Genomic DNA, 12,798 nt, shown 5'->3' with positions numbered 1-12,798 from the left:
AGTGACATCCCTTCGAATTTTTTAAAGCCGAAACCGAGGCACCTTGTTCCTCTCTCTAAGGTTACCAAGGAGGTATCCTATCCTCGTCGTCATTGAACCAAAGGTACGCATAACTGCTGCTGGACAGCACGAAAGGAACGTTTATTGGCATAATTCCCGGCCTCTGATGTTTCGATGATGACACCGATCAGTCGCAGTCGTGGCGTGCGTGGCCGTTCCTTGGGAAGTGTTGGAGATGTGCATGCTCGTGATGCAGATATAGCGCGGAAAATCACACGAATACAAGAAAGAGGTAAATAGCTGGATGGCAGGCTTCTTGTATTTGTGCGATGCTTTGCTGATTCAAATTAGACTGTCCGCCGAAACTAGTTCGAAGCAACCAGTATTGTAGCATCCACAGTACTTTTGACACGCGGACTAGATTGACAGCAGCTAGAAATGTTTTATGGTTGCCGGGACGCCATGGGGGGCCCCGTGTCTCCCGATGGCAGAATGGAGCGTCATTTCAAATCGAGTCGGATTACGAACAATTGAGTACTGTGTGAATGGTTGAGGGATCAGAAAGGGGCTGATGCGTTTTTGAGGCGTTCTTGTTTTTTTCTTTCTGTCAGCCTCCTAAACAAAATCTTTTGTTTGTTACAATTATCTTTCGGGATACACGATGTGGTGTGCAAAAGTTTTCTTGATATTAGCTCTACAGAGACAGAGAGTAATGTTTGCAAAGTGCTTCAAGATGGTTGTCTTGAACACACGCACACACACACATACACACGCGAAACAACAGTGTAAAGAGAGCAAATGTGAAATCGTGTTCGTGACCAACCAGAGGGATTCTTGTCTGCAGCTCTTCGAGAGTCCACTTGTTGTACATGGCCGTGAAGTTGCGCCTAAACTCGTTTGGCTCGGTCAGCTGTAACGGGACGCAGAATTAAGTGTATAGAAACTAAGACGACATTTTTCGAAAAGTAATCACAAACCGTTATAACTGTATGATGCAGCGTTTAAGTCGAGGTTATTTCATGGCGTCTTTCGTAAAATGTTGACTTTTACTACTACTGGCTGCTCCTATCGACGACGTTAACTATACCACGTGACATTACTGAAGAAGTCACCGCAACTTTAGGTTCGTATAGACAATATGCGCGACAATGAAAACAGCGCAAACTTCACGAAAGACGCAGAAAGGGAAGACGAGACACAAGCGCGGACTAACAACTGAAGCTCGTGTGTCTCGTCTTCCCTTTCTGCGCGTCATTCGTGAAGTTTGCGCGGTTTTCATTGTGATGGACAACCAATTAGCTCATGATGTGTTCTTCAGGCACAATATGCATGATTGTGCGTAAACGACCACCACTGTATATATTTTAGTAGGACAACAGAGACCTTTAGCATAGCGAAGATATACTAGTTGAGACGTATACCCGATTACCGTACGCCGGCTGCGCACGCGCAATAGCCTCGCCTGGCCCCACCCCTCTCACTGCACGCGCGCAACCGCTGTCCACTATTCCGCTTCACGTCTACGCTAGTACGTCTCCGGTATGCTAGATGTCTCTAACATCAAAGTTTTCCGGTGGAGGAAATTTTCTGTGATGCGTGACGTGGGGGCTAATGAAGAGGGTTCAGCTTAAGTTAAGGACAACGCAGCGAGCCATGGAAAGAAAAATGACAGGTGTAACTTTAAGAGATCGGAAGCAGGCGGAGTGACTCAGTGAACAAACACGGGTTAATGACACCCTAGTCGAAATCAAGAGGAAGAAATGGGTTTGGGCAGGGCATGTAATGCGAAGGAAAGATAACCGCTGGTCCTTAGGGGTAACGGAGTGGATTCCAAGATAACGCAAACGTAGCAGGGGGCGGCAGAAAGTTAGGAGGGTGGATGAGATTAAGAAGTTTGCGGGGATACAGTAGCCGCAGCTGGTAACTAACAGGGTTAATGCGAGTGTAATGGGAGAGGCATTTGCCCTGCAGTGGGTGTAGTCAGGCTGATGATGATGATGTCTGACTGGAACCAATTTCTAGCTTCGCGCGGGAGCATTTGGACATTTTCGAAAACACTCGTATTCTTGAGTTGTATTTGCTTCGCTGTGACAAGCGCGGACAGCGTGGAGCAGCTCACGTTAGCGAGCTGCGCCTCGAGCGCGAGGACCTCCTCCATTTCGCGCATGGCCGAGCTCCGGTTGGCGCCGAGCAGCTGTGCGACCGACACCATGAAGCGCAGGTAGGCCTCCACCTGCTGTGTGCCCCGCACGTAGTAGTCGCGGCTCGGGAGCCCCGTCTCGGCCTGGTCAAGCTGCGCCGTCAGGAGATAACACGAGAGAGAGAGAGAGAGGGGGCTTCGGCATTCTTTCAAACAGTGTTGCGCCATGCCGTAACGTCGCTGGAAGAGAAAATCCTTATAAAAATGGTCTATAGACAGTCTATAGACTTCTTGTAAGCTCTGTTGCCTTCCTATAGATATTTCATCTTGTCTATTCATAGCCCATAGACTGTCTACAGACAAAATTCTACTAAAAGTGTAAGGCCATAAATCTATACATTGTCTATAGACTGTCTATAGACATGGCATTTGTAGTGCCTATAGACTGTTCTCTAGGATTTGTCAGTAGAGAGTCTATAGACCTTATAGACAAAACACTATGGACTAATTTTTTTTTTCAAAGGAAATGCATATAAATTAATCTCTATTGCATGCGGGCATTTTTTGTTCTCATACTACCCCCCATGCAATTACCTCGAAAACATGAACGCACAGTAGATCTCGGGGAGGAAGAATCGTAACATTACCTCAGCAGGACGACCTGCGGTTTCGGTGCTGTCAATAAAGTGCCACTACCTCGTTATTTTTGCCCGCTAAAACTACGTTGTTTTCATTAATGCGAGAGCATTATATGGCTCTGTCGCGTCATCAAAAAGTGTCCGCAATTTTGCCCGCACGATTAGGTCGTTCTCTCAAGATTAATGTCTGAAAGTGTGATCGTGACAGATAGTGTGTGATAAAATATTGCCGTGGAAGAACTTCGGTTTATGAGGTGTAATTAGTTCATTAATTAAATGAGAAATATACACTTAGACGTCAAAATATATACAGACGTCGATATAGTACATGGACGTCAGAGTAGCCACGGACGTCGATATAGTATGTGGATGTTTTGCTTTCGCATTTCTCCAATGCGGGTCACGGTTACGATCTCAAATTAAAAGAAAAATCTTTGCATCTGCTAGAAAAAGCACAGAATAGTTATCATTCTGGTGCGTGATCCAAAGCGTAAACTCCACCAGGCTAGGGCAGATCACCGAGTAAGGCCCTTTTCAGGCGCAACTCAAAATGGGAAACGCGTTAGAGTGGTGTATTTGGGCTAGTATATCGCCAGCACAAATTATACCTCATGGAATGTGTTCGAAAAAAAAAATGAATGGACTATTCGATGCTAGTCTTTGAATAATCCATGCACCGAGTTTAATTAGCTGTTTTCAGGTAAGCGCGGCTAGCGACATGTCGGCGTGCTAGCCGTTTAAAACTGTGCCTAGCCAGCCATCGATCAGTCGGTAAGCAGTCTTCCGTGTGTGGCTTTGAACTTCCATAAGCTGTAGTTTTCACAATGCTTCAATGTTTCAGTAAAGCAAAGCACGATCACGTAAGAACTTTCTTATCCTTCACAACGTTCGCTTTGTGGCGCCTAAGCGGCCGACATCCAGTTAACAGTGAACACGTTCTAACCATAACTTAGATATGGCAGGTGCCGACTTAAAGTGAACTTCATGCGTCCACGGCACAGGAAACTTACATCCCCAGGATTAACAAAATGGCTCTTGCACACGACTTGTTTAGCCTTGGTTTCCGTGTCGCGTGCATGAGCAATTTTTCAGTTCACTGCTGCTTGTTCTCGGTTCCTCATTGGAAATCTCGCTTTGGAGCCTTACCTCGGCAAGCAGCGTAGAACTAACAGCACGCTGCCGCGCAAGACAGGCCGGAACTGACAAGCTTCCATCTATATACTTCCAGGCACTTACACGTACAGGTGCGTCAGAAAAGGAAGATAAAAGCCGACACGTGACCGGCCGAATAGCTAGCGTACGTGTATGACGTGGACGGTGGAGTTTTTGCTGTCCGCCGAGACCCACTGTCCGAAGAGGATGTCGTTGCTGTGCCGCCGCATGACGGCCGTCAGGTTGAGCCAGTCGAAGCCCTCCTCCGTCCAGTTGGGGGTGATGACGGGCCACGAGCCGACGCTCTCTAGGAGCTCGAGTAGCGGCTTCTCGCGGCGGGCCTCGATCACCGCTGCACCGCCGGTCACCGCACTCGTATTGATCACAAAGACTAGATAACGAAAATGCGTGCAGCACTATGCAAGCTACAGCTAGTGTCTTATGCAGTGAGATACATAAATCATAAAACTATTCGTACGCAGGAACCATTCTCGATTGGTTCGGCAGCCAGCTTTTAACCACGCCGAACGGTTATACCCGCAGAATGATTTTAATGAGACAAGGCATAGCTGGAAACGAGAGGCAGCGACGGAAGTTGGTACCGCGGCGGTTATGGGCAACGTCATGCGTAACGAACGACGTAACGATGCGGTAATAAGAATAACCGGGTGGTTTTCTGGGTATGTGTGGCTAAATATATGTCGGACAAGACAGGAAACGGGCACCGAAGGAAATTAAAAGCGAAAGCTATGCCGCAGGCTCTCAAAAATATCGACTCGGACCACCACTCGTGGTTGCCCTCGTTCTAGTCCGTGTTCCGCGTCTTCTTATGCACCCCTGATTTCGACGTGAAGATTCTGGGGTCATATAAGCTTAAGAAAGATTTTCCTACGCCTTCGTACGCAGGATCTTTCAATGCCGTCAGAGCACTCTTGCCATCGACGATCAAGTAGCCAGCCATCAAGGCAAAATAGCGGCGAATCATGAGTACATAGGAATAGCTTCGCGAATGCAGCACAGTACTTGTGCTGTTCGGTTTTAAACGAGTTTGTTCGGAACCGCGGTGGGCGCCGTTTCTTGTTTCACTATGCGATCCGTCTGTTAAGGATAAACTGTCAGAACGGTAGTATTGGCTGCTTGGTTCGAGTTTGAGTGAAACGAGTTTTTGGTAAAGATGCCTGGCACCAAAAAAATCTGCCGAGCCTTGTCCTTTCACTCTTCACGTACGGACAGTACTATACGTCGTGCCGTTTTTGTCGAATTTCTATCGTAAGCAAAAAATGAGAAACGAAAGAAAACGACAAGGAAAAGAGCATTTCGGAAGCGCGTATTGAGCTGTTGAACTAGATCGAAGCGAATAAAAAAAGAAAGAAACCTTACTCGATAACTTCACATAAAGGGATAGAATGTATTTCACCAAAGTTTTTACTTTTATTCTCTGCTCTGGCCTACTGTCATCATAGTATAGTTTAGCTTTCTCACAGCGAAACGTGTACAGTATCAAAAATGCAGTGGTGTCCAAATCAGACCTTATAATTACCTTAGTAAGAACAACGCAACCAAGAAACACAGAATTTCGCTGTGGGGGGAAGGGGCTTGAGCTATAGCTATAAGGGAATCGAGCTATAGTAGTGCTCAGTGATGTCTTAGCCAGTAGTGTGCTTCGGCGGCTAAAAAAGACATAAGCGGTTTCGATGCACTAAACTTGAAGAGAACAGCATATTAGGAGTCTCTCAAGTGCGGCAAACGAAAACGTAAACTAGGCTAGATTATCAATGAAATGAAAGACGAACTTTCATTCAGGCACGACGCGTAGAAGTTTTTCGCGTTGATTGTGGCGTTGCTGTCTGACGCGTCGATTGGTGACTCCAAAAGCTCTGAAAGAGACAAAAATAAAGAAACTTAATTAGTGCCGTTTTATTTCCCATAGAAAGGGCGTACATTGCAACGCGTATTTAGAATAAGGAACAAATGTAAAAGCGTGGCAAAGTAAAAAAGTGGCAACAAATGTAACAAAGCGATGGACAAACAAGTAAGCATCTACATCCAGTGGTAGCATTGGCTATCGAATCACGTCCCGTCTAGTTACGTAAAGGACATAACTCGAAACAGTAGTGTGTTTGGGGATCTCATGAAAACACGCTATTTCTTTCGTCTACGCTAAGCCAGGATTGCATTATTTTAATCGATGCATCCGCCTGTACGTAACAGGACATGCAAGACGTACATCCTTCGCCAGAAGTTTAGAGCCCAGCGAAGTTTGCTTTTAGTCATGCATCCCCAGCGTTCCATATCTCTTGAACTTAAAAGGAGCTCTGGTACTCCCCCCTCCGAAGGTTAGGACTTCTACGAATGCTACAGGAGCACCACTACACACGGCTGAGAACCTAACCCCCCTGGCCTCTAAACTTATGACAAAGGGTGTATATGCGTGCCGTAAACGCCTTCCTGGGGCGTTTTTAGTACAGCCTCGATTCTCATGACAACTTAGTCAGAGACTATATTCAAGGCTATTGCTTCGAATCGTACAGCTCACTTAAGTTCGCGAGAGGCTGTTGTGATGTATAGCGACATTAAAAAGCCGTACGGGTTGCGCATAACATTGGCATGCTATCAAGATATGCAGTACCCTGCGTGTCAGTTCCGCGCGCCTCTCAACCCGTGCTTTTACGACGTTTCTTTGTTGGGTGCATATCTTAAGACCGAGAACTCAAAATTTTCACATTGGTAAAGAATGATTTCAAGTTGTTTTCTGTAAACTTGGTGTCGAATAAAATCGAAGTCATGACAGCGGTAGAAGACTCCATACACACATGGTACCTTTTGAAGTTCGACGCAGAAGGATAAGAAGGCCCGCGCATAAATGATCGGCCGAGGGGCCCTTCGCTAACTGTTCAAGTTAATTTCATCGTGGTATCGAGTTGGGTACGATCCGTCAATTCTTTCACGCGCAGACGGAAAAGAAGGTTGAGAGAAACAGGCTGGCATAGCAAATATGTAGTACTCTGGTAGCGGTGAAGGTTAGAATAATGTTATAAAATTATTGTGTAAGTTGCAGTAACGTTATGTTAATGTTAAGCATTAAAGGTGCACTGAAGAGGTTCTGAACTCGTCTTTTTGCCGCGGGAACTCGATCTACACGTTCCTAGCATTCTTAGAAACTGCGACTTAGCGCCCTGTGTGACCGATTTCCCTAATTAAATTGAATTAACGTCCGGCTCCCGCCTTTTTTTTTTAATTCTCCCTCGTACGGTGGGCGGAGTCGACCAACGCGTGGAGTGCCCTTCAGCCAGCTCTGTGGAGGCTTCGCTTTCGCTTCATTTTGTTTTTTAGGCTTCCGTGAATAAATAGTTTCATTTGCAGATAATATAACCGCAAAATAAGCCCGCAGAAATAAAAATGCGCGCGGACTATTTGCTTCTACGGACTACAACGTATTACTCCGCCGATGGCAGAGCAGCAAGCCGCCACGGGACTGGATGAAAGGCACTCCCCGCGTTGGTCGACTCCGCCCACCGTACGAGGAAGAATTAAAAAAAAAAGAAAGGCGGGAGTCGGACGTTAATTCGATATAATTAGGGAAATCGGCCACACAGGACAATAAATCGAGGTTTCTAAGAATGCTCGGAACGTGTAGATTGAGTTCTCGCGGCAAAAAGACGAGTTCAGATTCCTCTTCAGTGCACCTGTTACACATTACGTTATATTTTGTGTAATAATCCTGTGCGCTGAATTTTATTTCAATGCTCACGTCTTAACAATAAAGCGACATTAAACATTAAAATGTTATTACAATGTTCAAATCGTAACTATAAAGTATTAAGAATATACTTAAAGCATTGCTTCTCAGAATTTTTTCACTGTCCGTACAGTGATGATGCTATTTAGCTAGCAAAATTTAGCAGTTACACATCTGAGATGATGCCGGTCATACAATACATGCACAGTTTTAAAATTTCATTTGAAAACTGACATATTACTCATTCGCCCTACTGCTTTCGAAACACCCTGCTGGGATGGCTTTGTAAGCTTGAAGCCATGGTATCTATTTGAAGGTGAGTGTATTAGCTGGACGTATTAGTAATGCTGTACTGTTGTGCTCAAATGTCGCCCTCATAACTCCTTGCAGAGCGTTTACTGAAGTTGTGTACCATCACTATAGATGGATATCTGGTCTGGCATGGTTTTTTACCATTTCAGCGAAAGTTGCGTATATTTTGTTTCATGTTTAATTGGGGTTAGGACGATGCTGTTATAAACTTTATTTGTAATGTTTCAGAAACGCTAGCGAAGGAAGGACGTTGAAACGCTGTAATAACTTTGACCAAAACAAAAAGTAACATTGTTATAACACTTTGGTGGTACTTGGACATGAGCTACTAATATATAAAAAAAGTTCGGTATTCGAAATAATAAAGAAAAAAATGCGAAGTATTTTAGCCCGTTGGTTTCTGCAAATACATCGCATGGTTCTTGACAGCCTTGGACGCATGATGCTCACGGAGAAAGTGATGAAGTTTGGACAACGATATGGCTCGAAGATAGAACAATCAGAAAGGACCCGTCAATCACTGTTTTCATATAAATATCCTCCAAATCGAATAAATGGCAGATGTGATCAGCCCCTAACGCGTGCTCTCAATAAAACGACAAATGACTACGGATGAAGTACAGCGACCGCTGATGGCTTCTTACTATACAGGGTGTTTCACCTAAGACTTTGCACAATTTCTCACTTTGGATTGGATTGAAAAACAATTATTCACATGCAGACAATTTTTAAAAATACGCTTTTAGAGTTAGAAGAGCGCTTTTTCAGCATAGGCTTGTCAGAGGTGTAGCACATCAGACTACAGTTAAGATGTGCTAACTAGCAGGATGGTTAATTAATATTAAATAGTTAACGTTTTAACTATTGCCGTTAGGCTCCTTAATTATTAAGAGGCTCACAGCCCACCGTAAGTTATGTCCATATCAGCTTTAGAATTTCGAAAACGCAGTTACCCTCGGCGACGTCAACAAACTGTGGCTATTTCGGAGAGTTACGAGCACTGAAGAGGTTGCTTTCCCTGGAAGCTTCTCGAAAGCGCGTGTATTTTGGCGCGACGTAGCCAAAATTTGTTTGGCACAGCGCGGAGGATAATTGTTCTTTCGAAATTCTATAAACTGATACGGCTATTACTTACGGTGGGCTACACGTTGTGGGAATCCTGGCTTTGCGCCGTCGCCTTTGCGCGGCTGTGCCGGCCGCCCGCGTTGTTTCTCCTCTTTCCCTTGCTCCCGCCTCAGGCGGTGGAGAGGCGGCTGGGTGACTAATCACTGTCATTTAGCCACAGCTCCGCCCCGGCTCCCCAAGGGCCTTTGCCATTGGCGCCTTTTGGCGGGAATTCGGGACCCCGCTTTGGGCGGCCGCGCGCCGCGCGACCGTCCGAGCGGGGCCCAGAGAGAGAGATCCCTCCGAGGCAGCGTAAGGTGCGTACGTTACCGTTTGTCCGTGCCGGCCTTTGCCGTTCGGACCAGTGCTTACTCGAGCTCGCCCGCACGTGTCCTCTGACCTGCTGCGGCTCGAGCCTGTCCAGCGGGGTCCAGCGACCTCCGACAGGCGTACCTTGCGTTGATTGCCCACTCTCTCTCGCAACCGGCCCAACGGTCGACACGAGAGAGAGATCACAGCACTGCCGCGGGGACATTCTCCTGCAGCGGCGTGTTAGCGGCGCGCATTACTCTGGTCGCTTCGTGCGCGCAGCGGAGCCTTGCTCCTCGCGCGCCCCCGGGACGGGGTGACTATTGAGTGTTTGTGTACCTGCTGAAGGACGACGTGAATAAACGTCTCCTTTGTGAACTTGGAGGCCTATTTCTTTGCGGCGAATCGCTCTCCTCCCAGCGGAGGTTGAGTGCGCTGCAACGGTGTCCCAGTGTGTGTGTGGTGACGGCTGATCGGGGCCCTTGGCTCGCGCGAAGCTCGAACCCGCGGTGGGTGGTGGCCTGTGTCCACGTAGAAACCCACAACTGGCGCCCAACGTGCTAAGTCATTGGCGCTTACGCCTTTGATGGCACATTAGCCGAGCAGGTCGCCTTGCCGATCACGCTTGCGCACCATGTCTACCACCCCCAGCGGGGCACTCGGCAGCTACATGTCGGCTCCCTACGGAGTTGTAGCGTCGTTTGATCCGCTGGCTGCTGTTCCTTCGAATAGCTAGACACCGTGGTTGGCCGCGGCCCCCATTGGGGTTTACTGCGGCACAACCCAAAATGTCGACCACGCGGCTCCCATTGGAGCTGTACCGGGAGCACCCTGCGGTGCATCCGCTGGTCACATGCCTCAGCTGTGCATGCTTTCCGCCCAGTGCGAAAGCAGTTCGTGTCACGCTGCCGCAACCGGCAGTTTCGAACAGCAGCAGCCGTGCTCCGCGAGCAGTCAATTCTGCTCTGGGAACGGCGAGGCGCTGGCCCGGTTCCCTGTGGAAACCACGCCGCTCATCGAACTAGGAGCCTTGCCTCCCTCGTTCGTGCAGCCCGCCCAAGCCTCCACTGAGGCAGGGGTGCAGTGCGCTCAGTTGGCTGATGCGGCTCCGCGAGCCTGCGGGTCGGCTGGCGCGCTGGGCTCTCCTGATACAGCATTACGACTTTTCCGTGCAGTGTCGAAAGGGGAGCACAAACGTGGTAGCTGACGCGCTATCCCGTGCCCCACTCGCCAGCGGCGCCTTGACGCCTGTAGGCGGAGGGGGCGAAACAGCGGACGAGCCGCCGGGCGGCAACGAGGGGGAGCCCGCAAACGGGTTAACCCATTCCGCTAACCAGGCAAGCAGCGCTTCGCAAAGCGGACGAGAGGCAAAGCTCTTCGTGAGCGCCTCGGAAGTGCCGACGCGAACGGAAATTTTGGCTGCAAACCTGAGTGGGGACGAGACCATGCTCCCCTCTGGGATGACTGGAATCGTTTTCAGCCGTAAAGAGCTACTGAAAGCCCAGCAAAATGACCCCTTTTGTCGCGAGGTGAGCGACGGTCTCAGGGAGACGGAGCGCCGTGACGCTACTTGTATTGTAGCGGGCGCAGGGGGGCAGAAGCCAGCGTGTGTCGCGGCTAACCCCGGGGATTCATATTTGCTGGACCATGACGGGCTCGTGCTGAAGTACATAGCCACCGATGACGAGTCCATCGACCCGTTCAAGGTGGTTATCCCCAAAAGTCTGAGAGGCGCACTTTTGCGATTCTCTCATGACGAACCACTGGCTGGTCATCTGAGTGGCTCCAAAGTTTTTGCAAAACTGAGTCAATCGGTGACGTGGCCCGGCATGAAGCGTGACATTTTCCGCTATTGCCGTTCCTGCCATGTCTGTCAAGCGGTGATGTCACGGGGCGGCAAGCCGCCTGGAATGATGAAACCGATTGACAGTGTGCGTCCGTGGCAGATGGCCACCTGCGATTTGATGGGGCCTTTCCCCAGGAGCAAGCAGGGGTTCATAGACCTGAAGGCCTACGCGTCACGGTCTGACGAGCTTGCGCCGGTACCCATTGGTATCAAAGGCAAGCGCAAATGCACAACAGGTGCTGCGGAACGCAAGCGTACTGAGCTCCGGTACAATCTGAGGCGACGGTCACCGGTGTGATTGATGCCGGACGGCGGACTCTTCCGCAACCGAAGGCACGCAGCCTCAGCTAGCTGGCGAGCTTTCTCGTCAGGCCCTACCTAGGCGAAGCACGGTGTGTTATTTTTTTTTGTTGTTTTGGCAGCATGTCAGTTCCAGCCTTGTGTGTTTATCTATTTATTTATTTGTTTTGCTTGAGTCAGTTTCTAGCCACTTTCGTTTCCAGCTTGTTGGTCTGTTTTCGTTCTAACGTACGGAGATGTACATAGGTAACATGCGTCTGCGTTGGCGTTCAGTTTTTTTTAACCAGACTTGTACATAGGCAAACTTCAGCCAGCTCGTGCTTGCTCTTATCTTCAAGAAGAAAACGATGGGTGTCGTTTGTACAGCGCGCTTTTTCTCATTTCCGGCCCGACTGTGGGTGGTTGGCTCGTTAAGGAGCCGTGTGTCGCGGTGCGAGTTTTGTGCGGCCCGTATGGACGGGAAGTTGGCGGGGCGTTTGGGGCGATGGGTTGCGATGGGGGGCGGAAAGTGCACCCTTTGACCCTCGCCGCGGCGCCTCTGGACGCTTCTGATGAGGGGAACGTTGTCGCCGACGTCCGCGCACGTGCTTGTGTACGTGTGTTTGTGTTGGTGGCTGTGTGTGCGCGTAACCATGAGCCGAGGCGACGCCTGTGAGTTGTGCCGTTGTGTGCTTCTGCGTGAGCGCGAGGATGAGAAGGACCCCTCGCTGTGGACAAGGTTACACATCTGGACGCCGCCGAACGTCCTCGCCCGTTTCAGCCGGCGTGAAAGGGGTGCACTAACTGTCTTGTGCCCGAACGTGATGTCGTGTCCAAGGGCGCGAGGTCAGTGCTCTGCCGCGGCCCCGTCGTCATCAGCGCACCCTACATCAACGGAAAGAAGACCGCCATCAGTCGTCGGCCCTCCCAACCTGTTCAACTTGAAGTCTGCGAGCGGTGAGTCGCCGACAGGCCCACTGGGCCGCGCCACCGAACTTTGAGGCTGGCATCCACCTGTAACATAGTTGTACAGTTGTATTCACATCTTCTTGTGTACCGTGTATATAATCTGCAAGCTGTTTTGATTTACTGAAGCGTATGCAAGTGTTGTTTGCCTTGTTTTTCCTTTGTTTTCTTACGTTGTTCTGGCTGGAACTGAAGGGTAGCTAGTTTTGTTTTGTGTATTCATTTCTTTATTTTGGAACTGAAGTGTAGCTAGTTTTTTTTTTGTGTGTATTCATTTCTTTATTTTTGGAACTGAAGTGTAGCTTATTTTTTT

The 12,798-nt window shown here is 48.8% G+C and overlaps 1 protein-coding gene across 3 annotated transcripts in view; it reads right to left on the bottom strand.

The window, feature by feature from the left end:
- The window catches only part of LOC149364620 (neprilysin-4-like), a 74,582-nt gene that overhangs the window by 18,256 nt on the left and 43,528 nt on the right, over nucleotides 1-12,798 (bottom strand). For all 3 annotated transcript variants that reach the window (XM_089574580.1, XM_089574582.1, XM_089574581.1), the window contains 4 exons: nucleotides 5,724-5,807; nucleotides 4,080-4,282; nucleotides 2,120-2,293; nucleotides 824-910 (listed from right to left, as the gene is read on the bottom strand). In XM_089574580.1, the coding sequence (XP_089430706.1) occupies nucleotides 824-910; nucleotides 2,120-2,293; nucleotides 4,080-4,282; nucleotides 5,724-5,807 (548 nt within the window). The remainder of the gene's footprint in view (nucleotides 1-823; nucleotides 911-2,119; nucleotides 2,294-4,079; nucleotides 4,283-5,723; nucleotides 5,808-12,798) is intronic.

This window comes from Amblyomma mixtum, chromosome 2, assembly GCF_055824585.1.
Source record: "Amblyomma mixtum isolate Tamu chromosome 2, ASM5582458v1, whole genome shotgun sequence".
NCBI lineage: Eukaryota > Metazoa > Arthropoda > Arachnida > Ixodida > Ixodidae > Amblyomma > Amblyomma mixtum.
This window is presented reverse-complemented; position numbering and strand designations above follow the sequence as displayed.